Here is a 24,160-nt window from a genome sequence, read left to right as displayed (position 1 = left end):
ACCAATCTTCTAGTAGCCTCCAAGAAAATGGATAAGTAGATGCTAATCCGTATGAACTCGTATATTGTTCATGACAGCTCTGTGAAGTAGCTCCATTATCGCTGTCCTTTCACGGGCGAGGAAATAGCAGCAGAGAGGTTAGCTGATCCAACCACAGTCACACAGTTGCAAAGTGTCAGAGCCAGGGCTGGAACCTGGAGTGGAACCAGAACCTATATTCTTTATCAGTCTGACCAAAACAGCGTCTTCAGGCTTAGGGACAAGCTGGACTGGCTGATCTGGTTTCCATAAAGGCTTCTAGTCCACAAAGGTCCACGGTCCCAATCCCATGAGCTCCCATGTCACCCCGGCCATCCTGCATCAAGAATGCTTCTGGCTCCTTCCTTGCCAGGATCCCTCTACATCCCCACAGGAAGTGCACCCTTCTCTGAGCCCCAGTGTGAACTGGCTCTCTATCCCCTGGGGCAGTGCCAAAAGCCATCACAGACCAGGAGACAAAGAGAATTCACTTTATTGTTTACAAAACAATGGTTCCAGTAGGAAGGAACACAATCATTATGCTTACAGCAGCGAATGGGGTGGGGGTGGGGGTAAAGTCTAGCTTTAAAATACTTGAAAATCACTGACTGTGTGAAAATGGAGCTTCTGGGCACCTGGGTCTTAGATCTCAACCCAGTGACTATCCCTAGTCCTCCAACCTTCCTAATTTCATCTCTGGTATTTTTAATATCACACAGCCCTGAATGTCGTGGATATTTATCAAGGAGGTGGGTCAGGGAGCTCAGGAAAGCAAAGTCAGAAAAGACTTGGGCCTTCAGACTGTGTACAGTGGGAGCTGAGTTCTAGAGAGACATGTCTGTTCAAAACCCTGTTTTCTGTTCTTCTGCCATTCGTTTTATAGTGGAAGAAACAACCAGTGCAGGAAAGAGGGATCCTTCCTGGGTCCCCTCCAAGCATTTGTATTAAAATTCCAAAGTGGGAAAAGTCTATGAAACGGGGGTTCACAAGGCAACAGCCAGAGCCTAAAACACGGCACTTCCTGGCCATCGCAAATCCTACATTCTCCTGAGAGGTGAGGTAGCTTCTGGGTGAGGGGCACCATGGGCTGATGGTGATGGCCCTTCTAGGCTGTGGTTCTGGCTGACCTGTGTCTGAAACCCTCCACCTTTACCCTGGGGTATGGAGAAGAGACCACAGGGACTAAGGCATGCCAAAGTTTCTGTGACATTTCTACAAAGAAAAGGCTGCAGAACTCCCACAGGGAAGTGGAGAAATAAAAGGCCAGGGCAGAAACTGCTGGACCAGGCAGGCCTTGTCCACAAACTCCAGGGTAAGGGAGCCCCGGCGTCGGGGGCCAGGTGCAGGCTTGCCAGAACTTGGGGCCCCTCTTGACTCAGGAATTACACATTCAAGTCATTCATGGAAGTCTTTCAAGGAATGGCAATTTCTGATAATTGCCAGAAAAAGGTATTGTATCCTTATCATTGTATCCTTTGGCCAAGGACTTAGAAATGCTTGAAAACTTGCCTTACCAATTGTAACTTCTTAATTACCATTTTCTTCACTGCTGGGAATGAATTTCTTAAATACAGGACTTTGCTCTTGATAAGATTTGCCGATTCCATTTTATAAGAAAGGAAACTTAATTAATATATAAGCTAATAATTAAAACTTCAAAGTGCTACGCACACATAGAATTTTCCTGAAGACAGAATACAAGGCCAGTCCCTTGAATGGAGAAGTTTGACGTGGGGGCAGACGGTAGGCCTGTGTCCTCTCTTGTGGCACTTTGAGCAGACGTGTTCCCGGAGGCCTGACCTTGCTCTCACAGCCCTGTGAGGTCCTGCAGTATAAACAGGTTCTTTTCCAGGGGCCTGGAGGGGTGAATTTAATGCCTGAGGTTCACAAGGGAGAGATGAGGGGTGGCCCAGGAGCACCAAGCTGTCAGCCCCACTTCAGACTCACTGCTGGGTTCCCAGAGAGGGCACAGTGCTGGACACAGAGTAGGAGCTCAAGAAATATTTATTGAACAGAGGAAGAAATGGAGAGAAAAGAAAAGGAGGTCAGATGGAAGAAAGAGCCGAATCAAGATGCCTGCAATGACTAGCTTCAACCACCAGGTGGCAGCGCAGGGAAATGTCCAGCCTGTAGTTCTGGGATACCCCACCACCCCGCCACTTCCGTTCCCCTCTGAGAAGCCACATTCTCAGGCTGGGGCTGAGCTCCCAATTCTGGAAATTTCTAAACCAGGCACACACCTCAAGAGTTCAAAAAAACAAAACAAAACAAAACAGAAAGATAAACTAATCACATGAAAGTGCAGTCCTTGGGTTTTTTATAAAACTTGAGTCCTGACGTAGCTTAAAACTGTCCACCCCTCGGCCTTGCTCGTCATCTTGACTTTTCTCAGTTCAGATGAACTCTATGCCCTCATACTTCACACTGCCGATCTTGGTCTCAGGCAGGAGAAAGCGTCCGTCCAGCGTGAAGGCCATGATGTAGGTGGCGATCTGGCCGCCGTCTTCCTCGGACTTGAGGGCCACGATGATCTGGTCGTCGGTGTTGGGGATGAACTTGAAAGAGGAGAAGCCGTGGGTGGGGACCACCGCCCCCACGTGCCGCACGGTGATGTCCCCAAAGTCCTGGGCGGCGCTCAGCAGCAGGTTGGTGCCCCGACGCTCGTCGTCCCTCTCGCTGTAGCGCTCGTGGCTGGCGCGGCGCGGCAGGAAGAACCAGCGCTGCAGCGTGTCGCTCCAGCAGGCGGACTCGTGGATGAGGTAGCCTGGGGACACACAGACCGGTCACAGCCCGCCTGACCCGGGCCCAGGGCGGCCTTGCCCCGCATGCAGACCCGCGAGCGGCCCGGAGCCTGAGCAGCACCGCTGTCCGTCTTTTCTTTAGCTGTCTATCTGTCCAGAGTGGCTGAACCCAGCAGGACAGAGCCCACGGGGCCGCAGGAGCCTCTGCTGGGCCGCCTCTCTGGCCGCCCTCCCCTGCTGGCTCCCCCAGCACTGCTGAGTAGCTATGGCCACAAGGTCTGTCAGTATTCCACCTCCTTGGTGCTCCTCTCAGGGCACAGAGGAGAGCGCTTCCGGAAGTGGCACAAGTAACACCAGGTCTGACCTGAGAATGAGGATCAGGGTGGGTAGGAGAGGCTGCCTTGCAAGCAGAAAAGGATGGAAGTCCGCCTATCAGGAGGTGAAGCTGTGACCTCAGTCACGTGTCCAAGCCCAATCCAGGTACCGCCCCTCCCTACTAAAAACCCTAACTTCCAGAAATGAGGGCAAAGAAGCAAAGTTTGTACCTGCTCCCACCACCAGGTCAGGGGCAAGGCCCGGCCTCGGGGCGGCCCCCAGGAGGACACTGTGGACGGGGCTACTGTCTGAGCCTGCCGAGCGAGCCTGGGTGAAAGCAAAAATGGCTCACTGGCCCCAGAACCTAGAGGCCTGGTGGGAGCAACCGTCAGAGACAGTCGAGTGGTCTAACAGGCAAGCTCGCGGTGCCCATCCATGGCCTGGCTCTCACCTGGCGGCCGGATCCCATCCACGGCCTGGCTCTCACCTGGCGGCCGGATCCCAGCAGCGGCCCGCAGGGCGTTGTAGCTGGACACCCAGTTCTCGTGGTCCACGCTGCCTCTGCAGCCCACCACCTTCACCCACTCCGGGTTCTCATTCAGCACCTCCCCCGTGGCGGTGGTCCACTCCTTGCCCAGGCCGCCCACATACAGATGCTCATCCTTCACGGCCAGCCACTCGGCTTTGAAGCCTGGGGGGAGACAGGGGCGGGGCTGAGGCAAGGGCCAGCCCTTGCTGGCCTGGCCCGTGGGCCCAGTCAGGCCAGAGCAGAGAACCCTCTGGGCCCAGCAGCTTTAGGTGGCAGAGGTCACTCACGTTGGACTCAACTTGGGGCGACAAGAGAACAGGGGATGGACCAGCTGGCTTGCAGCTCCACCCGAGGGTGGGCGGTTGGGCCCCTCTCCTTAGAGCAGATACCATGGCATTCACGTGGGGCAGACGGGCACCACCTCTGCCTTCTGTCTCCTCTCTCCCTGCCCTCCAGCATCTTCCTCCCAAACTCACCCCAGGAACCCTGCTGGACCCCATGTAACCCACGTGAACCCGCCAGTGGAGTGGCCTAGTCCTCCCCCCGGCCAGAAAAGTGGCCCTCCACTCAGTGTCTGCAGACCCCAACCTCCCCGTTTCTCCAGCTGTCATGTCAGCCTCACCTCAGACTACGCCCGACCCTGGGAAAGTGCAGAAAGTGCTGACCACACAGCCACACCCCCGAGGGATTTTTGTGCCAGCAGCCAGAGCTGAGTGGGGCTCAGCACAGATGCTCACAGCAGCCACGCCAATCAGTGTGTTTCTTAGATGGATTTACTTACCATGAGCCTAGTTTTGAAGGCTGTGTGGGCACTTTGTTCTAGCGTATTCTCACCTGTTCCTACACCATGTTCTAATCTGTGCTTGTTCCCAAATGTTCTGCAAACTTCCGGCTGGCCCAAGGAGCTGTGGCAACAACCCTCACCCCGGGATGCTTCTCTGCAGGTGGCTCTGGGGGCCCCACTGACTTCCTGTGGTTCCCTCCAGGTGACCAACCACCAGGCAACCCCAAGCTCCCTCTATCCTGCTATCCTCCAGATCCGAGGGGCAAGCAGAACTGCTGGATGGTGCTGGACATGCGCAGCCGGCCTGAGGCAGGAAGCGGGCAACCGAAGTTTTCAATAGAACGGTGGCTGAGACAGAGTCCTTTCAACCTGCCCAGCCGCGGGCAAAGTCGGGACAGATTTTTATCACTTCGAGGGAAGGGGGGCCTGGCAGCCAGCCCAGGGCCCAGTGAATTAATGCAATTCCTCCTTCGACCCCAGGTGCCCCAGTGGAGCCTGGCTTTCCAGCAGGTGCAGATCCAGCCACATGCACAGAAGCCGCTGTCAACTCTCCCGCTGCCCCACGTGAAGGTCTGGGCATGCAGGCACCCTCCCACAGCTCTGCTACTCGCCTGCCGGCGTGGGGCACAGCCGATGCCAGAGGTCGGATTCCACTACAGGTCGGGGTTGGGGGCACAGTTGCTCACACTCAGACCCTCCCCCTGCTGGGTTTTCAGAAAGGAGCAGTCTGCTTTTTAACAAAGTCTCAGTTCAGAAAGAGCAAACCTGATGCCCTAGCTTTAAAGCTGAGGCACATGGAGGGCGCAGTCCCAGCATGCACTCCAGACACTGATAACGGTTGAGGATGCAGAAAGGGGCTGTCCCCGAGGGCAGGGCCCAGCGCTCCTCTGGGAGAGACCCCGCTTCCCCGCCAGCCCCCAGCAGAAGCTCACACTCCTGGACGTGGCAGAGTCCAGGAGGTCTCCAGGACTCTGCTCAGGCTGTGGGGGCCGCAGGTCAGAGGTGAGGGAGACAAGATCTCCCCGATGTCCCCTCCCTCTGGACCTGTGACTGCTTCACTGCGCACAGGTTGAGAACCAGCCGGTTGGCCTGTCCTCCAGCACCGCAGCAAGCCCGGGGACAGACGGCCGACCTACCTTTCCCCACAGTGCCGTCACCGTCGGACAGGATGACCCAGGGCACGGCCCTGGAGCCGTCGATCTGGTAGACCACGCCTGTCCGGTCGTCCACTGAGTAGAGCTTCCCATTGAAGACGATCAGATCTGACAGCTCCATGCCCCGCCCCTTTTCCGCCAGGTGGGACTCCAAGACCTCATGGCCTTGGTCCCATTCCACAGCCACCTGGTCCCCGCTGTCTGACAGGGTCAGGTGACCCTTCTTCAGGTAACTGACCCAGGTGTTCTCCTCCTGGGCCCTGGACTTTGTGTCCAGGTCGGCGATAACGGCGATCCGGTATCGCGTCCCGCCCGTTGTCCTCTGGGGGACAGACAGCGGGTAGGTGTCATTGTACCGGGCAGCAGGCAGCTGGCCGAGCCTCCAGTTGTGGGCATTGGGCAGGGGGGGCCGGCCAGGAGGAGGGCGGTGGGCGTACAGCAGCCAGAGGACGGCAGCGCCCACGAAGGACGGCAAGATCACCCTCCAGCGGGGGCGGAAGCGGGGGTCCGCGGCCTTGGTCATGGACGCCAGCACGGGAAGGCCCCCCACGCTGATCCGGAGAGAGTGCATAGACTCATTCCATTCCGGGGGGCTGGAGAGCTGGACGGGCATCAGACTGAAGGGCAGGCGGGACCTGCAGTGCAGGGCAGAGGAGAGCGGTCACGACCTGCCAGGCACAGCGCCCTGCGTACGAGCGGGCGCACAGCCCAAGGCGGCCTTGTCCAGGGTGACCGGCGTGGCCACGACTCCGCCATGACTGCTCCCTTGGCTTAAGTAAACCCTGACTCTAGCAGTATCTTTGTTTACTCTTATTCAGCAGGAAGAAAAGTCTTTCCAAAGCAAAATCATTCCATGTCCTCTGTCCCAGCTGGCAAGACAGAAAGCTCAGTGAGAGAAAGTTCCGCGTAAGCTGGTGCTTTGCAATCTTGGGAAAGAGGGCACGTGGCAGGCGGGGAGGTGGGGAGGAGCTGTGAGGGGGGAGGGCGTTGGGCAGGACAAGCTATCAGACAGAGTACAGGTCCACACTTTAAGCAAAGGTCACCTAAGCCAGGAAGCCCTCTCTGATGGCTCTGCTCCCAATGGCGGCCTCCAGCCCCTTCCCCACCGGACCTCATGTTACGGTTTATTAATCTGTGCCCCCAGCTACTGGAACAGTGCACAGAACAGACGCATGCTGAGTGAGGGAGTTTTTACTTCCTCCTGGGTTACGTTTCTGTGATATTCAAATAAAGCATAAAACACAATCAGCCTAACAGAAGTGTGCTGTGCTTAGCTGCTCAGTCATGTCTGACTTTCTGTGACCCAGTGGAGCCTGTCGGGCTCCTCTGTCCACGGGACTTTTCAGGCAAGAATACTGGAGTGGGACACCCTTTCCTCCTCCAGGTGATATTCCCGACCCAGGGATTGAACCTGCACCTCCTGTGTCTCCTGAATTGCAGAGGGATCCTTTACACGCGGAGCCATCTGGGAAACCCATTCAAATCAAGTATGGAACACAATCAAGCCAGACAGAAACAGTGCAGGTTTTGGCAACATCCGTCCCCTGGTGCCTTTCTGTAAAGCAAAAGGCTGAGGGGCCAGAGGTTGACGCGTCCTCATCCCTGGAGCCCCGCCTGTCAGCCCATCAGCTCCAAGGACAGCGTGGCTTGGCCCGGCCTGCTCCCCAGGTGCAGCTGGAGGCTGAGCTCCGGGGCTGGTGGTGGCAGCCAGGAACAGTGGCTCTTGTCCCCAGCACAGATCATGGAAGCACCAGGGGCAGAAGCAGCAGAACACTGGCCCGTAGAACACAAGACTGCTCTCAATCTTGACCTTCAGCTGTAACTTGGCATGTCTCAGCCTGAGAAACGTCCCTTGGGCCACGGAGGATATCTGCTTTGGCCCCAAAACAACTAATGGTTGACCCTGTGTGTAGATGCTCCTCGCTCCGCCAGGTGGCAGCTGGGAAGGGCGTGGGGACTCACACGGGGCCTTGGCAGTTCTGTGAACTGCCCGCCCCCCCCCCCCCCCCCCAAGGCAGACCATGTGGTCTGGCTCCTGAGATGGAAAATCAAGGCAACAGGCCCACATGGGAAACAGGCCTCCCATCCCCTTGCTTACTGGACAGATTCTTAGGTTCTGGCCACAGGGTCAAGTACAGAAAAGGGACTTCTAAGGAGCAGGTAAGACATGTGGGGCTCTGCAGAATGGCCTCAGAGTCCTCTTCTCCTCCCCTGGGCATGAGCCCCTGACTCCCCTCCTGCCTCCAGGAAGCAGTGCCCCAATTTGCCACGGAGATGCAAGCGGGTTGCTGGGCACCTCGCGGGGTAAGCAGGAGTCCTGGCCCCTCCTCTGGTCTCGCCAAACACGGCTTCAAAAGCATGGCCAGGCCAAAGCTGCCCGCTGTTCACGTCCAGCCTTCTGCTGCCACTGAGCTCTCCGTTCCTGCATCTCACCTCCTGGTCAAAATTCTGCCTGGATTTCTGACACACATTTGCCTGAAATTCTTTCCCCAGGAATCGAGGCGGCGACGGCGGATGGCCATTGTCGCAGCTGCCCTGGTCAAAACTTCCATCGAAACCCTGGGAGACACAACTTTCTGTGTGAATACACTTCAACCGAAAGTTATGAGCCACCACCACCTTGAAAAGCCCAGGTGTGGCCCCGATCCCCCTCTGTCTGCAGCGTCTGCTCCGTCAGCCCCAGCGACCCGGCCGCTTGCCTCCCCTCCATCGGCTCCCACGGCCCCTTCTCACGGGAACCACGCAGGCGCCCTCCTGCTGCCACCCCCCGCCCTGACACCCACTGGTGCCCTGCGGCCATCGACACCTGCTATTCGAGCCAGTCCCTCTGGCCGTGTCATTTCCTGCTTTGGGAGCAAACCCTCACTAATTACACAACCCCTGCCAACCCCGACCCGTCCCCGGTGAGCCGGCTCCTCTGCCTGCCAACCGACCACCCTTCTACCCCGCGTCCTCCAGACAGGGCTCGCCGTCCTGCCCCGGCTACTGACGGTCTTGCGCGCACCCCTCACAAGGGCCTCCCTGCCCCTCTACCCCACAGCACACCACACGGGAGGAATGAGAAGGACACCCACTTCTTGAGCGGCTGAGGCTCCTTGCCCCTGGGCCCCACCTTAGGTAAGCGCAAACCCCCGGCCCTGGAGCTGGCCGGCCGGTCGAGCTGCCTGCTGTCACAGGGCTGTGGGCACAGTGGGCAGAGTGCCTGCCAGCGTAGACGTGTCTCCATGGTGATGTGTGTCTTCACGGCCCCTGGTGGACTAGTCATTCCTGGGTCGCTGTCCCTGTGTCCCCCCCCTCACTCGCTCCCAGCAGACTCTGAGGACGCCACCAGCAGCTAGGGCCCAGTGGAGCCCGCCCATCCCCCGGCCCTGTTCCGGGGGAGGACCTCCTGCTTGCTCGGGGTCAGGTCAGCCACACCTGCTCTGCTGGCTCCTTCTCAGTCTGTACTTGTCCAATCTCCCATCCGGGTCACTGTTCCAGCTCCGGGGTACACCCGCAGAAACACCAGTAGCTGTGAAAGGGTGCCTCTGTGAATGGATGCAGAGCCCACCCTCCCCATCCTGGAGGAGCGCTCTCTCTCCCATCCTAGCTAGGGTCCACCCCTGGCCCCAGAGACTCCCCACCCACAGACAGGCCTGCTCCTGGGGCCCAGCCTGAGACCCCAGCCCACAGGGGGTCCTGCCAGCAGCAACGGGGACGCCAGTGACCACCTGTCTGTGGTCCTCCTCCCTGTGTCTCTTCTCGGCCCCCAAGGCGGGCTCCTTCCCCACCCACCGCTTCTCCTTCTGAATCCACACCCTCCCAGCCTGAATGTCTCCCTGGAATCCAGGCCAGGAGCCCAGCTGCTGAGCCTCCCGCCCCTGAAGCAGGTTCCCGCCAGGAAGGCACTGCTGGCCTGGGGCGCTCCCAGCCCTCAGGCGCCAGCCTGGGCAGCAGCCAAATCGCTCATACCCTCACATCCTGGCAGGTGCCAGGCCCCCTCACCTGTCCGCACCCCAGCTCCCGATTCCGCACCGCCCGCCCCAGCCTCTACCCTGTTCTTGTCTCACCGTGGCCTCCTGATGACCCAGACCTCTGGGGCCAACCTGAGTTCTGCCCGTTGCCAGCCGCGTGACCTCAAACAAGTGACCTCGCTCCTCCGGGTCTCCGTCTCCCCACGTGTAAACTGTGCACGTGACCCAGGGCTGCAGCCACCATGTGGGACTTGGCCCTGACCACCCGCTGCCGTCCAGCGCTTCCCTCCTCACATTACGAGCGCCTGTGCTCGGGCCTGGGGGGCCCAGCTCTGCGGGCGAAGCTGGTGCAGGGGCCAGCCCACTCCTGTGAGCGCCGGGCATGGCCAGAGGCAGGGACTGGACAGCCCGCAAAGCTGAGAATACCCACGCTCTGCTCCCTGAGAGAAACAGACCCTCCCAATCCATCCTCCACACAGCTGACAGAGACTTTCCTGAAAAGTGAATCTTTACCAGCCCCTGCCAAAGGATAAGCTCCTCAGCCTGCAGGCGAAGCCTCACATCCTCGCACACGCTCCCCACGCTCAGCACCGCGTTGTCTGTAATCCCACGATCTGTGTGCCAAACACTTGCACAGGATGCTTTCTCCACCGGGCCACATGGACCCACCTAGCAGTTCCTGGCTGTCCTATCCCCCTCCTGCCCTGCGTCTATGTGAAGTGCCCCGCCTCCAATAAGCCTCCCTCCTGTGAGGGGCTGACATTGGACCCAAAGGCAGCCTGGCTGGATCCCAGGACCTGGGACTGTCCCCTTCTATGGCAACAGGGACTGTGCAGATGAGAGCAAGTCAAGGGCCTTGCGATGGCAAGATTACCCAGGTGGGCCGTAGTGTGATCGTGTCCTCACAGGAGGGAGGCGGCAGGGGATGTGATGGCTGATAAGACCACGTGACCACGGCCGAGAAATGCATGGGACCCCGAGGAGCTGGAACCGAGGACGCACTGTCCCCTGGTGCCTTCGGCGGGAGCGCGGCCTTGCCCACACCATTTCAGCCCAGTGAAATGACAACTGGCTTCTGGCCTCCGGAACATTGAGGGCACATATGCTGTTTTCAGCCAAGAAGTTTGCGGTGATATGTGAGACCAGGCCTAGAAACCAACGCACCTGATGCCACCTGCAGGGCCGGGGCTCTGCCATTTCTCTAGGTGCAACCCGGTCTCAGCCTCCCCACTGTCTGACCCCAGGAGCCCAGGGGTTCTGCTCAGTCAGGCTAGCTCCCAAAACCAAAGGAAGCCTGGGCTTCGATCATGTTTTGTTAAATAAACACTCATTCGATTGCTTTCGGTGACCGGAGAACTCGGGCTGCCTTCCAGAAAACCCCTTCAGATTCACCACTGGATCAAAGCCCAACCTTGGTGTCCATCCCTCCTTTGGCATCCCGAGGGATTATTTTTATTTTGTAGAAAAAGAAAGTTTCCGATCAGATTCGTTTTCATGCCGTGCTATGACCCGCCGGCTTATCATCTAAAACTGATGGTGAGCTGCCTGAAGTCTCGTTGCTGGAGGTCTGGCTCCAAGAGAGAGCTCGCATTTTCATTAAAAACAAAAACAAAAAACAGAACAAAAACAAAACCCTGCCATCCATGAAAACTAAGAGACAAGCCAGCGCAGGTGAGAGGTGGAATAGACAAAGCCGCTCCCAGAAGGGCCTGCCCCCTGCCCACGCACCTCCTAACACCAGGCAGGTTAAACGTCTGCTCCTACTGTGACAAGACGTCTGTCAACCCCACCACGTGCAGCTCACGCTCAGTGTCTGACTCTGCGGCCTTAAGGACTGTAGCCCGCCAGGCTCCCCTGTCCATGGGATTCTCCAGGCAAGAATACTGGAGTGGGTTGCCATTTCCTTCTCCGGGGGATCTTCCTGACCCAGGAATCAAACCCACGTCTCCTCTCCTGCATTGTAGGCGGATTCTTTACCTGCTATCGTAATGGGTCGATTTTTTAAAAAATTATTTTTATTTATTTGACTGCACTGGGTCTGAGTTGCAGCACGTGGGAGCTAGCTCCCGGATCAGGGATTGACTCCGAGCCCCCTGCATTGGGAGCGCGTTGCCTTAGTCACTGGACCACAAGGGAGGTCCCAGGCTGATTTTATATAACCAGGAAATTGGAATCAAGTTGCTGCAGTCAAAGTCACAAGCTCTTTGGCCGGCCAGGCTCACCTGTTCAGGGGGCATGCCTTCACTTGCTCCTGTTCAGAAACCCTAGGGGGCCACACCCCTCCTGGCTTCCTTGCTCCTGTGCCAGTCCCACTGCAACACCTCTGGAAAGACATCCCTGGGTGTCAAGGGGCAACAACAACCCAGGAGTTGCGAGTCCGGATTTCCTTCTGGGTCCCCTCTCTTTGGGGCGGGTGTCAAGAATGGCTCGTTGACACTCATGCATTTCTGCTTTCTGTCGAACCAGCACTTCCTTAGAAGACAGGCCGGAAACAGCCAGGTGTGGTGCTGGTGACTATCCACTGGCCAATGGACTCCAGATCCAAAGGAGGCGGCACCAACCTCTTGCTGTACACCCAGGGGGACGCTGCCTCCCCACCCCAGGAGCAGCAACCCCTCTGGGGTCTGGTTACGGTCAAGGAGGACAGGCTCTGATACTCCTACTTCCACGGGCCTTTCATCACCAGACTCTACCAAGGTTTAGACGAAAGTGGGTGGTGACACCGACACCGCCAGGAGCCTTTCTCTGCAGATTCCTTCAGGACAGGGGTGTGACAGGTGGCAGAGCAAACAGGTCCAACGACAGCTGCCAAGGCTACCCGTCCCCCAGCCCCCTTCAGGATTTAGGGAGGCAGGAAGCACAGTGTGGCGATAAGGAGGCCCCTCCCTGCTCCCTGCCGCCCTGGGGGCAGCCACTGTCCTCCCTGGGGAGCAACTGCCTTCCTGGCCCCGCCTCGCTCCTAGAGAGCCCTGTCCAGACGGCAGGCTGGCCTCAGAGTTCCTGCTCTGCTCTCTGCCAAAGGGCACTTCCTGGTTAGAAAGTCAAGAGCTCATCTCATTGACATCACTAGACGCCAAGGGTTTCACAGCCCCAGCGAGACAGCATCTCAAAGAATGCAGACGGTGTGTCTCAGCTTCTGGAAAATATGACCTGATTCAAGGCATTCTTCTGTTTCGGACTTGCCAGGGCTTATTACTTTGTACTATTTTAGGCCATTTCGAATGTGGACAGGGTGGACAGTGGAAGGAAACCAGGAAGGGAAAGGTCCACAGCAGTCCAGTATGTCCTTTTCAGTTCAGTTGCTCAGTCGAGTCTGACTATTTGCGACTCCTTGGACTGCAGCACACCAGGCCTCCCTGTCCATCACCAGCTCCTGGAGTTTACTCAAACTCATGTCCATTGGGTCGGTGATGCCATCCAACCACCTCACCCATCGTTGTCCCCTTCTCCTCCTGCCTTCAATCTTTCCCAGCATCAGGGTCTTTTCAAACGAGTCAGCTCTTCGCATCAGGTGGCCAAAGTATTGGAGATTCAGCTTCAACACCAGTCCTTCCAATGAATACTGAGATCAGGGCTGAAACTCTGGGCCCTGCCTGAGTCTGCACCTTCCCCAACTCCTCTTACTTTGTATACAGGCATTCACAACTGTGTGCTGAATCCGGTTACATACAGCTCGAGGTAACCTATTTTTCAGCCCTTTGGCTTGCTTTAAGGTCACTACCCAAGAGGAGTGAGTTTGTTTTCTGTTGCTGCTATTAACAAATTACTGCAGACTCGGCAGCTTACATACCACAAACTCGCTCTATGGTCTTGGAGGACGGAAGTCTGACATGGGTCTCACTGGGCTAAAATCAAGGGCTGAGTCCCTTCCTGAGGAGCTGGCCTTTCCCAGTTTCTCACGGCTGCCCACGTTTCTTGGCTTGCGGCCCCTTCCTCCACCTTTAAAGCCAGCAACAACGCTGTTTCGCTCTGCCTTTCTGCCTTCACTTCCCTCTGAAGTTCTCTCTCCCTCTTCCATGTTTAAAGACTCTGTGATTACTCGATAACCCAGAATGGTTTCCCTATTTTAAGGTCGTGGGTTAACAACCTTAATTCCATCTGCTACCTCAATATCCCCTTGTGAAAGTAAAGTAGCTCAGTCGTGTCTGACTCTTTGAGACCCCCATGGACTGTAGCCCGCCAGGCTCCTCCATCCATGGATTTTCCAGGCAAGAATACTGGAGTGGGTTGCCATCTCCTTCTCCAGGGGATCTTCCTGACCGCGAGATCAAACCCAGGCCTCCCGCATTGTAGGCACTCTTTACATCTGAGCCACCAGGGAATCCTTAATACCCCCTTGCACGTGATATATCTATAGATTCTGGGGGTCAGGATGTGGACATCTTTGGCGGGGGGCATTATTCTGCCAACCACAAAGAGGGAGACAGAGAAAGAACCTCCAGCTTCTCCCAAGGGGCAGGGCCGTTCGCACACGGCTGGGTCTCCGGGGTGGGCACAGGGTGTCAGGATCATCCACAGTTTGCAGCTACTGCCATCATGGGAGGGCTGCACGTGCTTCAGTTGTATCATTAAAGCTACACTTGGAGGATTTTTGGCAAAAAGTGATCTTTCCAGTTTAAAGTGAGGTGCCGCACACAAAACCATGCATCACTGGGGCTGTTTTCCCAGAGAGCCCACAAATACGAGGACATAATCATCCCATGATCCCAGGCAGCGGAGCTGCACGTGTGAGAGCACATCTCCTCCCCGCACTTTTCTCACTGGCAGGTATCCCTGGCACCCACTCAACCCGTGGAGCCCTCCTGTGGGGGCTCCAACCTCACCCTCACCCCCACACTGTCAGTAACCATAACTGTACCAGGTCTGGCCCCATCTGCACACTGCTGTATGGAGCCCTATTCCTGCCTCATTCCCCATGGATTGTTCCTCCAGCTGAACACGAATGGAAGTTGGGCTCTGCTTCAGAACCTGAAGCTGTGAGTTCCACTTAATGACTGGACCTACTACAGGAAAACAAGTAGGATAAAAAGAAAAAAAAAAAAGCAAAAGAAACGGGAAAACTGAACACCTTCCCAAACAGATTTCTCTATCATCAGGATTATTTTTTTTCTAATTGATCATCTTGGTCTAGTGAAACGGGAAATCAACACAGAGGTCGTTAAACATCAATATGAAAGTTTTCGATTCCCCTAATGTTGGCATTTAAAAAGATCTTTTCAGGAATCTCCACAGTCCAGAGTGTTACTGAAGGGAAAAGTAACATCACTATCTTTTTCCCCGCAATGTCCTAGGTACCGTTCCACAATCATCTGAACGATAGAGAAATGACTTATCACAGTGTAGACCCATTTCAGGACTCCAGACCACATTCCCAGATCTGAGGTACTCTGTTTCTGAAGGAGAACACACTAGAGCATGTGTCCACCTACCCTCCACAGCTGCCACGAGGACCGCCACGTTGCTGCTGGGAAGTCCCGAGACTCAGATGAAAGGGGTGTGTGTGTGGGAGCCCGAAGTGCTCACCTCAAAGGCCACATTCAGGGAGTGGGGCGGAAACAGCCGCTCCTCCTGCACCCTGGGTCCCGCCTCCCCACCTCTGTGGCTCCGGGAGGCTGGGCACACGCGCAGGGTGCATTCAGACTGGCAGGTAAGAAATCCCTCAAGTATCGACAGCTTAAACACATCACTGCTGTGGGCTATGAAAATAAGGGGTGAACTACATTTGGGTAACATCTTTAGGGGGAAGAAAGCAGACTCTCAGCTAACAGAAGGAATGGAAGGATCATACTTGCCTGAAGGGGATTTCCTCCACCACCCTGTGACGTCACAGTGCCCTGTGAGATCAGGTTAACTGGGATGAGAAAAGGTAAGAAGACAGAGAATCCTGGCCCCAGACCACTGCAGAGGCCGCGGACAGCGCCTGACCAACGCCTCTGCCCTGAGTCCTCTCCCAAAGACGCTCTCAGGACAGAACACCCCTACCAAGTGCCGAGGGAGTGGCTGGCTGGTCGGCGTGCCTCTCAGCCCGAATAGAGGGTTTATTGAGGCCGGCCGGGAGGCGCCCCAGGGGCAGGATGCTTGCTGGCTGTTCTGGGAGGAGCCCTCCTGAGCCCACAGGCTCAGGCTGGGCTGTAGGCAGGCCTGTAGGGTGAGGCTGGGGGCTGGAGGAAGGCCCACAGCCCAGCCCAGGAAGATTTTTCTCAATCAAGCTCCTCAAAGGGAGAGGAGGGCGAGGCCCAGAGACCCCAGGGCTCCTAAAGGGCTGCAGCACCCGCTTCCTTTTCATGGACCCCGGAGACCCCGTGCTCTTGTTAAGGTCTGGTCCTTAGACAGAGAGGCCAGCAAGATTCACTCGACCTCAGCAGATGCGGGCTCCCACATCTACAATTTGCTCAGAATTGGGTGGGAAAAGATGTCAAGCACATACCCTGAGGCAGGCATAGGAACCAGAGCTGGAGTGCTAAGAGGCACCTGTCTCCCCTCTCAGGTGCCTGGGAAAAAGACGTGTGCGGCAAACGGAAGGGGGCCTGCCAAGCCTAGGGACGCGAGGGCAAGGGTCACAACAAGCCACAGGGATGGGCAAAGCGCCTGTCCTAGGAATGGAGCCCATACTGACCAGAAGGTGGGGAAGTGAGGGGGAAGAGGGGGCAGGGCAGACAGTCTGGGCGCAAAAGGAAAGAGGGGAAGGAGAGGAAGGCCTGCTGGGGTGGGGGACGCTGACCTGCTGCAGGTGTGACAAAGTGCCAGTCAGAGAGGGGAGGGGTTCCCTAACTGGTCAGGAGAAGCCTTGCAGAGGTCAGAGAGGCTGGTAATGAAACCACAGCGGGCAGGAGAGGGTTGTCCTCAAGGGTAGTTAAGCCTCAGGAAGGGAATGCATCCTCCAGGCTCAGAGGGGGTGATGTCCCAGCCTAGTCCGAGGGGCCAGGAGTCCTGCAGTCAGAGGGGGTGGTGGGCCGCGCCAGTCAGAAGGTGGGACGAGTCCCCCAGGTCAGAGGGGGTGGTCCTGCAGTCACACGAGGGAGTATCTCCTAAGTCGGAGAGGGGAGGTGTCCCGTAGGTCAGAGGAGGTAAGAATCTTACAAGCCAGAGGAGAGGGAGGCGTCCCACCCTGGTCTGCGAGTCAAGGGGGGCGGGGGCCCCGTTCAGGGAGAAGGGGGATGGAGCCTGCAGGGTCGGAGGAGGGACGCGGCGGGGTCGGAGCGGGCAGCAGGCGCCGGCGAGTCGCCGGCAGGCCGTCACTCACCCGGTGCGGTCTAGCTCCGGGGCCCGCGGGCGGCGGGGCCTCGCTGCGGGTAGCGCCGGGGACCCAGCGGGCGGCCGACTTCCGCCCGGCGCACTCGCCCCGCCTCCCGGCAACACGCTCCCGGCAGCCCCCGCTCTGCGGCTGCGCGCCGACGCCCACGGCGGGCTTCTGGGAGTTGTGGTTTTTTTTTTGCTGCTCAGCGAGCAGGTTCAGGGGGAGGAGCCGCTCGCTGGGAGGGGCCCCGAGGGCAGTGTGCTCCACCCGCAGGCCCTTTTCGGCCAGTTATTCAGGAACTTTGGCCTAAATGGAAGTTGGGGGTGGGGGGTGGGGGGGTGGAATGAAGGCTATGAGGAAGGAGTTATCATTACTTCAGCTGAGATTGTAGAATCCCTCGCCTGGAGGCAGGGAAGCTTGGGCCCCTTCCTGCAACCCTATCCGCCTGTATCGATCCCTGGAGAAGGAAATAGCAACCCACTCCAGTATTCTTCCCATCCCCCTCCGTCCCCCCGGCGCCCAACTCCTTATTCTTTAGGGCTTCCCAGGTGGCGCTAGTGGTGAAGAACCTGCTTGCCAGTGCACAAGACCTAGGAGATGCATGTCCGATCCCTGGGTCGGGAAGGTTCCTTGGAGGCGGGCATGGCAACCCACTCCAGTATTCTTGCCTGGAGAATCCCATGGACAGAGGAGTCTGGCGGGCTACAGTCCGTGCGGTCGCAAAGAGTGGGACATGACTGAGCAACTAACACTTTCAGTTTCCGAGAGCCCCTCTCCTTGACTCTTCTAATCAGCCACATCAGAATGTTGATCGTTTCCAAAGAAAAGGTTCTGGCACAGGGCTACAGGCAGTAGTGTCCTGGGAATGGGGTGGAGGTTTCCCTGCCACTGATTTGCAATCAACGAACCCTCTCCCAAATGAGGGTCTCCGATTTCATCCTGTTTTTGCCAGTCTCCTTCCCAACCCCGAGACTGTTTTCTTGGAAGTGTTAAAAGGGATCCTGGCCCTACATTCCCAAGTCCTGCAATGTGCCTGTTTTAGAAATCCTGAAAAAAGCCTGATAGCAGTGGCACTTCACCCAAGAGCTGGGCTAGGAGGGTGCCTCAGCGCTCTATCTGCACCTGATTCAGTCTTTTGGTGCCTGCAAACACCCCTGAGTCTCTTCAGAGCTTACAGATGCACAAGGGAAAAATTCAAATTATATTAATGGCGCACAGTGAAAAACAATCCCCACCCCCCACTACCCTGTTTGGCATTCCCTGCTCAGAGGCAATCACTATTACTAGTTTTTTGTGGAGCTTTTTTATGACGCACAGACTGATCATAAACACATACATTAAATTACCTTTTAAAAAATGCAAATGTGCTAAACATGGTTCTGCCTTTTTTTAGGGTGGGGGGACCCTTCTTGAATTCATTTGTTTCCTATCATGCCAAACTGAATCCTGGCCATACACCATATTTGTGTTTGTTCAGTCGCTAAGTTGTGTCTAACTCAGCTACCGCTGAGGACTGCAGCACGCCAGGCCTCCCTGTCCTTCACTATCTCCTGGACTGGCTGTGCTGTGCTTAGCTCTGTTCAAGTCTTTGCGACCCCGTGGACTGCAGCCCACCAGACTCCTCTGTCCATGGTATTTTCCAGGCAAGAATATTGAAGTGGGTTGCCATTTCCTCCTCCAGGGGATCTTCCTGACTCAGGGATTGAACCTGCGTCTCTTGAGTCTCCTGCATTAGCAGGCAGATTCTTTACCACTGAGCCACATGGGAAGCCCCTCACTATCTCCCAGAGTTCGCTCAAACTCATGTCCATTGATTTTTCAGGGATGCAATCCAACCATCTCATTGTCTGTCACCTACTTCTCCTCCTGTCCTCAATCTTTCCCAGCATCAGGGTCTTTTCCAGTGAGTTGGCTCTTCGCCTCAGGTGGCCAAAGTATTGGAGCTTCAGCCTCAGCATCAATCCTTCCAATGAATGTTCAAGGTTGATTTCCTTTAGAATTGAATGGTTTGATCTCCTTACTGTCCAAAAGACTCTCAAAAGTCTTCTCCAGTACCATATATATCATATATATTATTATTACTTTAAATTCTTCAAATCTTTTATTTATTAAGATAGCTACATATATATGGGGCTTCCCTGATAGCTCAGTTGGTAAAGAATCCACTTGCAATGCAGGAGACCCCAGTTCAATTCCTGGGTCGGAAGATCCCCTGGAGAAGGGATTGGCTACCCACTCCAGTATTCTGGGGATTCCCTGTGGCTCAGGAGACCCTGGTTCGATTCCCGAGTTGGGAAGATCCACTGCAGAAGGGATAGGCTTCCCACTCCAGTACTCATGGACTTCCCTTGTGGCTCAGACAGTGAAGAAACCATCTGCAATGTGGGATACCTGGTTTCAGTTCCTGGGTTGGGAAGATCCCCTGGTGAAGGGAATGGCTACCCACTTCAGTATTCAGGCCTGGGTCGCGAAGAGTCGGGCACCACTGAGTGACTTTCACTTTCACAATGTATCCCTGAACAATATATATGCCTATTATAACTTTTACAACAAGAAATAAAACTATGCAGTGGATGAGAGATCAAGTCACTCCAGAGATATTATCAGGTTATTAATTCTGCCAACTATGGCATTAAATATCTTCTCTGGGATAGTGTCTGAGTACTGAGAGGTTGTATATCATGTATTTTGGTCACTTCTGTTTCTTCTTCTACAGATGCCCCAATATCTCATTGGTGTTTTTCAGAAAATAATCCTTTTCCCATTGATATATATGCAATGCCTGTTTGGTCATAGATCAAGTTTCCATATATACGTGGGTCTGTTTGGGGGGCTTTCTATTAGGTTGTACTGGTGTAATTTTTCATAGTAGCTCCAATACCACTGTCCTCATTATTGCCTCTTTTTAATAAGCATTTATATGTTATAGGACAATTCCCCCCTCCCTCCCACAACATCCAGCCCACCCCAGCTTTTTAGGATTTTGAATGGAATTGCTTTGAATATGTAGATTAATTGGGAGAGAATTGAAATTTTTATGGTGATGAGTCTTTTACCCAAGAACATGGTTTGCCTTTCCATTTACTGAGGTCTTCTTTAATGTTTTTCAATAAAGTTTGTAATTTTTCACCTCACATGAATGCCTGTTCTATATCGTTACATAGCGAGCAGCTTCATTCTCTAAGGAGCCACGTGCTATCTGCTGTATGGATATTCTGTAACTTACTTTACCAGGCCCTTAAAGATGTCATTTTAGGTATCAATGATCTTTCTGCATTACAGCAATGCTTTGGGGGCATATCCCAGAACTTACTTATTGGAGCCCAATTGTAAGTATATCTGCAGGATAAATTCCTGGAAGAAAGATGACTAGGTCAAAGGGGATTTGCATCTTCTGGTGAATAGATACTACCTTCCCAGAAGGCTGTGGCATGAAATTGCCCTCCTCCCAGTCAGCAATCATGTACAACCAGGTTTTTCTTTAATTTTCATTGTCCTTGTCTTCTTTGCATCATAGGAGACTTCACCGCAACCTCCTGGAAATTCTCTCCTCCTTTGATTTCTGTGGCTCTGCATGAAAGACTAAAAAATTCTTCACTTTAATTGTTCATTCATGTGTCTACTTACTCATTCATTCATGGTGAAAGGCATAGAATTGTGCCGTCCACCAGAGGGCCTCCTATTTTGTGCATCAAGTAAAATTGTCTTACCTGACTGGTCTGTCTAGGACTCTTTCTTGGTAACTGAAAGTGCTAGGAAACGAGAGTAAGCATTGAGAGATGGAGAAACTGAGGCATGGGGCATTAAGTGGCTTGATTAGAGTCAGGAGGCATATAAAAGGCAAAAGAAAGACGGCGACTGTATTTTTCTATCCCTCACTGCCCAACTTGGCTTGGAGTTCTGAGGGGACTCCTCCTTCGAGTGGGCGTGTCTTCTCCAGGTCTGAAGATCACTCACAGATTAGCCTGTTCCATCCTGGCAGCTATCAGTCTGACTCCCACCTGCCCCGGAGCCTTCCAGAACACGGGCAGTGCCATCCAGGAGCAATGAGGGTGGGCCAGCAGCCAGGGAAGCTGGGTCTGGCTGCCAAGTTTCCATCTCAGCTCCTTCTCCAGATCTCCATGGAATCTCTCCCACCCCACTCCCTTGGCCGTGGGACACCACCACCGGAGCCTGCCTGCCTTTCCTTACCCTTTGGAACAGAATTCAAAAGTTTGCAATACCGATCTCTGCCCTTGAGACTGGGATGGCTGGGCAACCCGGCCCAAAAATAGCTGGGAGAGGCCTCAGTGGGAAAAAAAATCACAGAGCTGCTAATAACAGGCTTTGCTTATCTAGAGCTGCGCGTCTTGCAGACGTTAACTGAGGTCACGTAGTTTTTTCCAAGGAGGAGAAAACAGTGAGCATCGTGACGTGCCCGGGGAGAGAGAAGGATTGCCAAACCAGGGAGTGCACAGAATGTGCTGCCTCTGGGCAGGGATTCCGGGCAGTGTGCTCCCCTCCCCCCACCGGGAGCCGCTGGGTTTTACATCCCATGAGCAACCCGTGTCTGAGAATGTGGAGCCACTTGGGAATGTTCAGGAAAACTTTAGGAGTTTGGCCCAGACATCCTTGTGTAGGAGGTGTGGGCTCCTAGGGAATTCCAGGATGGGCGTGGTCTATGGCTCCTCTGAGAACCTAAGAGACCTCGATCCCGTGGGGTGGAGGGTCATCATTCTGGTTGGCCTTGGCCTCTGACCCATCACAGGCCTGATGAACTCTCCCCCAGGCATGACTGCTGGCTTTGAGTTCTGATTTGTTTAGCTTTTTTTTTTTTTTAACCATCACTCTTGTCCTAGCCCTGGCCCAGACTGTCCTAGGGGAAGATATTTGCTGAACTAAGAACATTCTGCCCTGGTTGCTCTGGGTGGGGTTGGGGTGGGCTGGGGGAGGCAGGCTATAGCCACGATGGACAGCATCAAGCATTGCCAAAATCTTTACTACTTACCACTTTAAGGAAATACCTGACAAAGGGCACGAAGGCCCCGGCCAGCTCCGTGTCTGCGTGACATAATATTTCTTTGCTTAAGGGCAGACTTTGCTTTCTCTGGGAGCGTAGACTTTCGAATCTTTGCCCAGTTGTCTGTTGGCTTGGGTTGTGGGCCCCGATGGCACTACCCAGCGTGTACACAGACTTTAGTTCCTGTTCTCCGGAACTTCCCACGCCTCAGAGTCTTCTGTTTCTCATGAATATCTTGGGAAACCCCAGGCTCTTGTTGCCACATTTAATATCAACACACCCACCCCCCAGTTTCTGCCTCAAAAAAAAAAAAAAGTGTAATCTCTTTCTAACTCTTGGGAGATTTGGGGGCTCAAACCAACAGGAAAAAGGGAAGAAGATCATTCTTGTAATGATAGTTATCATGAATATTCTCACACTTGACCCCAAATCCCCCCAATACAAAACATTCTGAAAACACAGTGTTCACCTAAATTTGGCATGAAAAAAATTTGAAAGAACAACGTGATTTAAAGTATTGTGAGACTATGCATGTCTTTCCTTTATCCCACTAAAGACGACACAAGTGTCTGATGAAGGGGCCCCACCTGAAGCCCACTGGGTAGGATGCTTGTGACAGTTGCATTGTACTCCGGACACATCTGTCTTCGCGGGTTCCAGGAAGAGACCCTGGACCTGGCTCTGCTTTATAGACTAAGACCCACCGAGGTAGGGCAGCATCCCCTGGTTGCAGACTCGAAGCCTCCTGTTAGGACAAGCCAACTGCTGCTGAAAGGGATGGACCTTCTTTGGCTGTATTTCTAGAGTTCTGCTCTATATTGGACCTCTGAATTCATGTCTTGGAATGATCTTAGAGATAACTGTCTTTTAGTTCTTTGACACCAAAGCCATCTTGCATGGAGGCAAAAGGGAACAAACCTTCCATCTCCATGTCTGTTTCTCTTTCAAGCTGTATGCCCAACTTCATGCACATTGAATTCTGGTATTGGTTCAGGAATTTCCCAGGTCTGAGTCTCCTAGGCAGGACAAAGGAGAGCTTTCCCATTGCACTCAGGGGGTTCCCAGTTCACAGGAGTTCCGAGAAAGACCTGAATCCTCTAACGTCCAGGAAGAACCCACAGGGGCTGCGTGAAGATGTAGCCTACTGGCCTCTTCAATTACTGCCATCTCCCTGCTTTGAAGGTTATTCGAGGACAGAACAACTAGAGGAAGGTCAGTGGGTGTGCTGGCCTGGGGTCTTGTTGACTGGGAAGTGTCCTCGGGTTATGCACGGAACGAAGACGAGCTTATCTCTGGGTTTTCCTGTGTGGATAAGCTACCAGGGATGTAGGGTTTGCCAAGTCTCAGACACACGCCAAAGATTGTGAGCAGTTCTGAGTCTTCTAACGCCAGCTGAAATAAAACCATATCTCCAGGGGAAAAGCATTTACTTAATCTTTCCGTGGTGTCCTTGAAGTTCTCCAAGGCTACGGAGGATCAGGGCCACTCGTGCCTTTGCTCCCACAGAAGCGAGTTGATGGCCGGGGTCTCTCCACTACCCAGAGCCCCTCTGTCTTCTTCCATCGCCACCATTCTCAGCTCGCCCTGGTGAGAAGGTGTGCTGGGTGCATGTCAGAAACGCACTCCCCTCCTCCTCTCATTTTGATATCTTAGCTTTCCAGGCAGACACATGGAGTGCAGAGGTGGAGAAGAAATTCCAAGCCGAGGAAGAGTGAGACTCAGTCTCTCTGCTTTGCCCCGAGCACTCCAATCCAGCATCCTTGCCTCTACATCTCCTGTCTGAGTGGAGCCAGTGGGAGAGGTCCTGGGAGGAGTGATCACAAAACAAGAAGTGCAGGGAGGACATCCAAACAGATTGGAGAGACCGTGGGAGACGGGGAGAAACTCCTCCCCCCCAAGTTTTATCATCACAACAGAGCTGTGTTTCTCAAGACAGATTGTTCCACTTCTCTTGATATGATAAGATGCTAGAACTATCTCAGACTTTGGGGATGGAGACCGGCTAGACCGGGGGCAGCTCTTGAGAAGCCTAGGGCAGTTGTCAGGATGCAGGGAAGGGGGAGGGGGGCAAAGGACGCTGTTGCAAAAGAACTTTTGTATAAGATGGAGAAAATGTCTGTTTTTCATATCAAGGAATGAAAGGCCCGATAGAGACTGAGAAACGCTGACATCCCTGCTGGCCCCACCCTGGCTCACATGTCACCTAGAAAGTCTGCACCCCCAGCCGGGGTTCTTAAGCTTTGGATCACAGCCTTCTCTAAGAATCTGATCAAAGTATTAGACCGTCAGCGTCCAATAACACCTGTGTGTGCACACGCGTGGGCACACGTGCCATTTTGCATTCTGTTTGGGGGTTCACAGATTCCCTCAAACCTGTCGGTGTCCCCTGGACCCCAGCTGGATGTCTCGGGTCTGCCACCATCTGGGAAC

At 54.6% G+C, this 24,160-nt stretch overlaps 1 protein-coding gene across 3 annotated transcripts; it reads right to left on the bottom strand.

Moving 5' to 3' along the window:
- Nucleotides 1-493: 493 nt before the first annotated feature.
- On the bottom strand, nucleotides 494-16,854 carry CANT1 (calcium activated nucleotidase 1). Of its 3 annotated transcripts, none has more exons than XM_070479842.1 (4): nucleotides 16,738-16,854; nucleotides 5,524-6,176; nucleotides 3,526-3,765; nucleotides 494-2,782 (listed from the first exon to the last, which is right to left on the bottom strand). In XM_070479842.1, the coding sequence occupies exons 2-4, from the start codon at nucleotides 6,152-6,154 to the stop codon at nucleotides 2,412-2,414; spliced, it is 1,242 nt and encodes a 413-aa protein (XP_070335943.1). In that variant the 5' UTR covers nucleotides 6,155-6,176; nucleotides 16,738-16,854; the 3' UTR covers nucleotides 494-2,411. The 3 variants fall into 3 exon arrangements, with proteins under 3 accessions (XP_070335943.1, XP_070335942.1, XP_020752259.1); XM_070479841.1 differs by lacking the exon at nucleotides 16,738-16,854 and adding an exon at nucleotides 8,959-9,301; XM_020896600.2 differs by lacking the exon at nucleotides 16,738-16,854 and having other exon boundaries at nucleotides 3,562-3,765.
- Nucleotides 16,855-24,160: the final 7,306 nt, after the last annotated feature.

Source organism: Odocoileus virginianus, chromosome 17 (assembly GCF_023699985.2).
Source record: "Odocoileus virginianus isolate 20LAN1187 ecotype Illinois chromosome 17, Ovbor_1.2, whole genome shotgun sequence".
Classification (NCBI taxonomy): domain Eukaryota; kingdom Metazoa; phylum Chordata; class Mammalia; order Artiodactyla; family Cervidae; genus Odocoileus; species Odocoileus virginianus.
The sequence above is the reverse complement of the archived record's forward strand: the minus strand, read 5'-3'. Positions and strand labels throughout refer to the sequence as shown.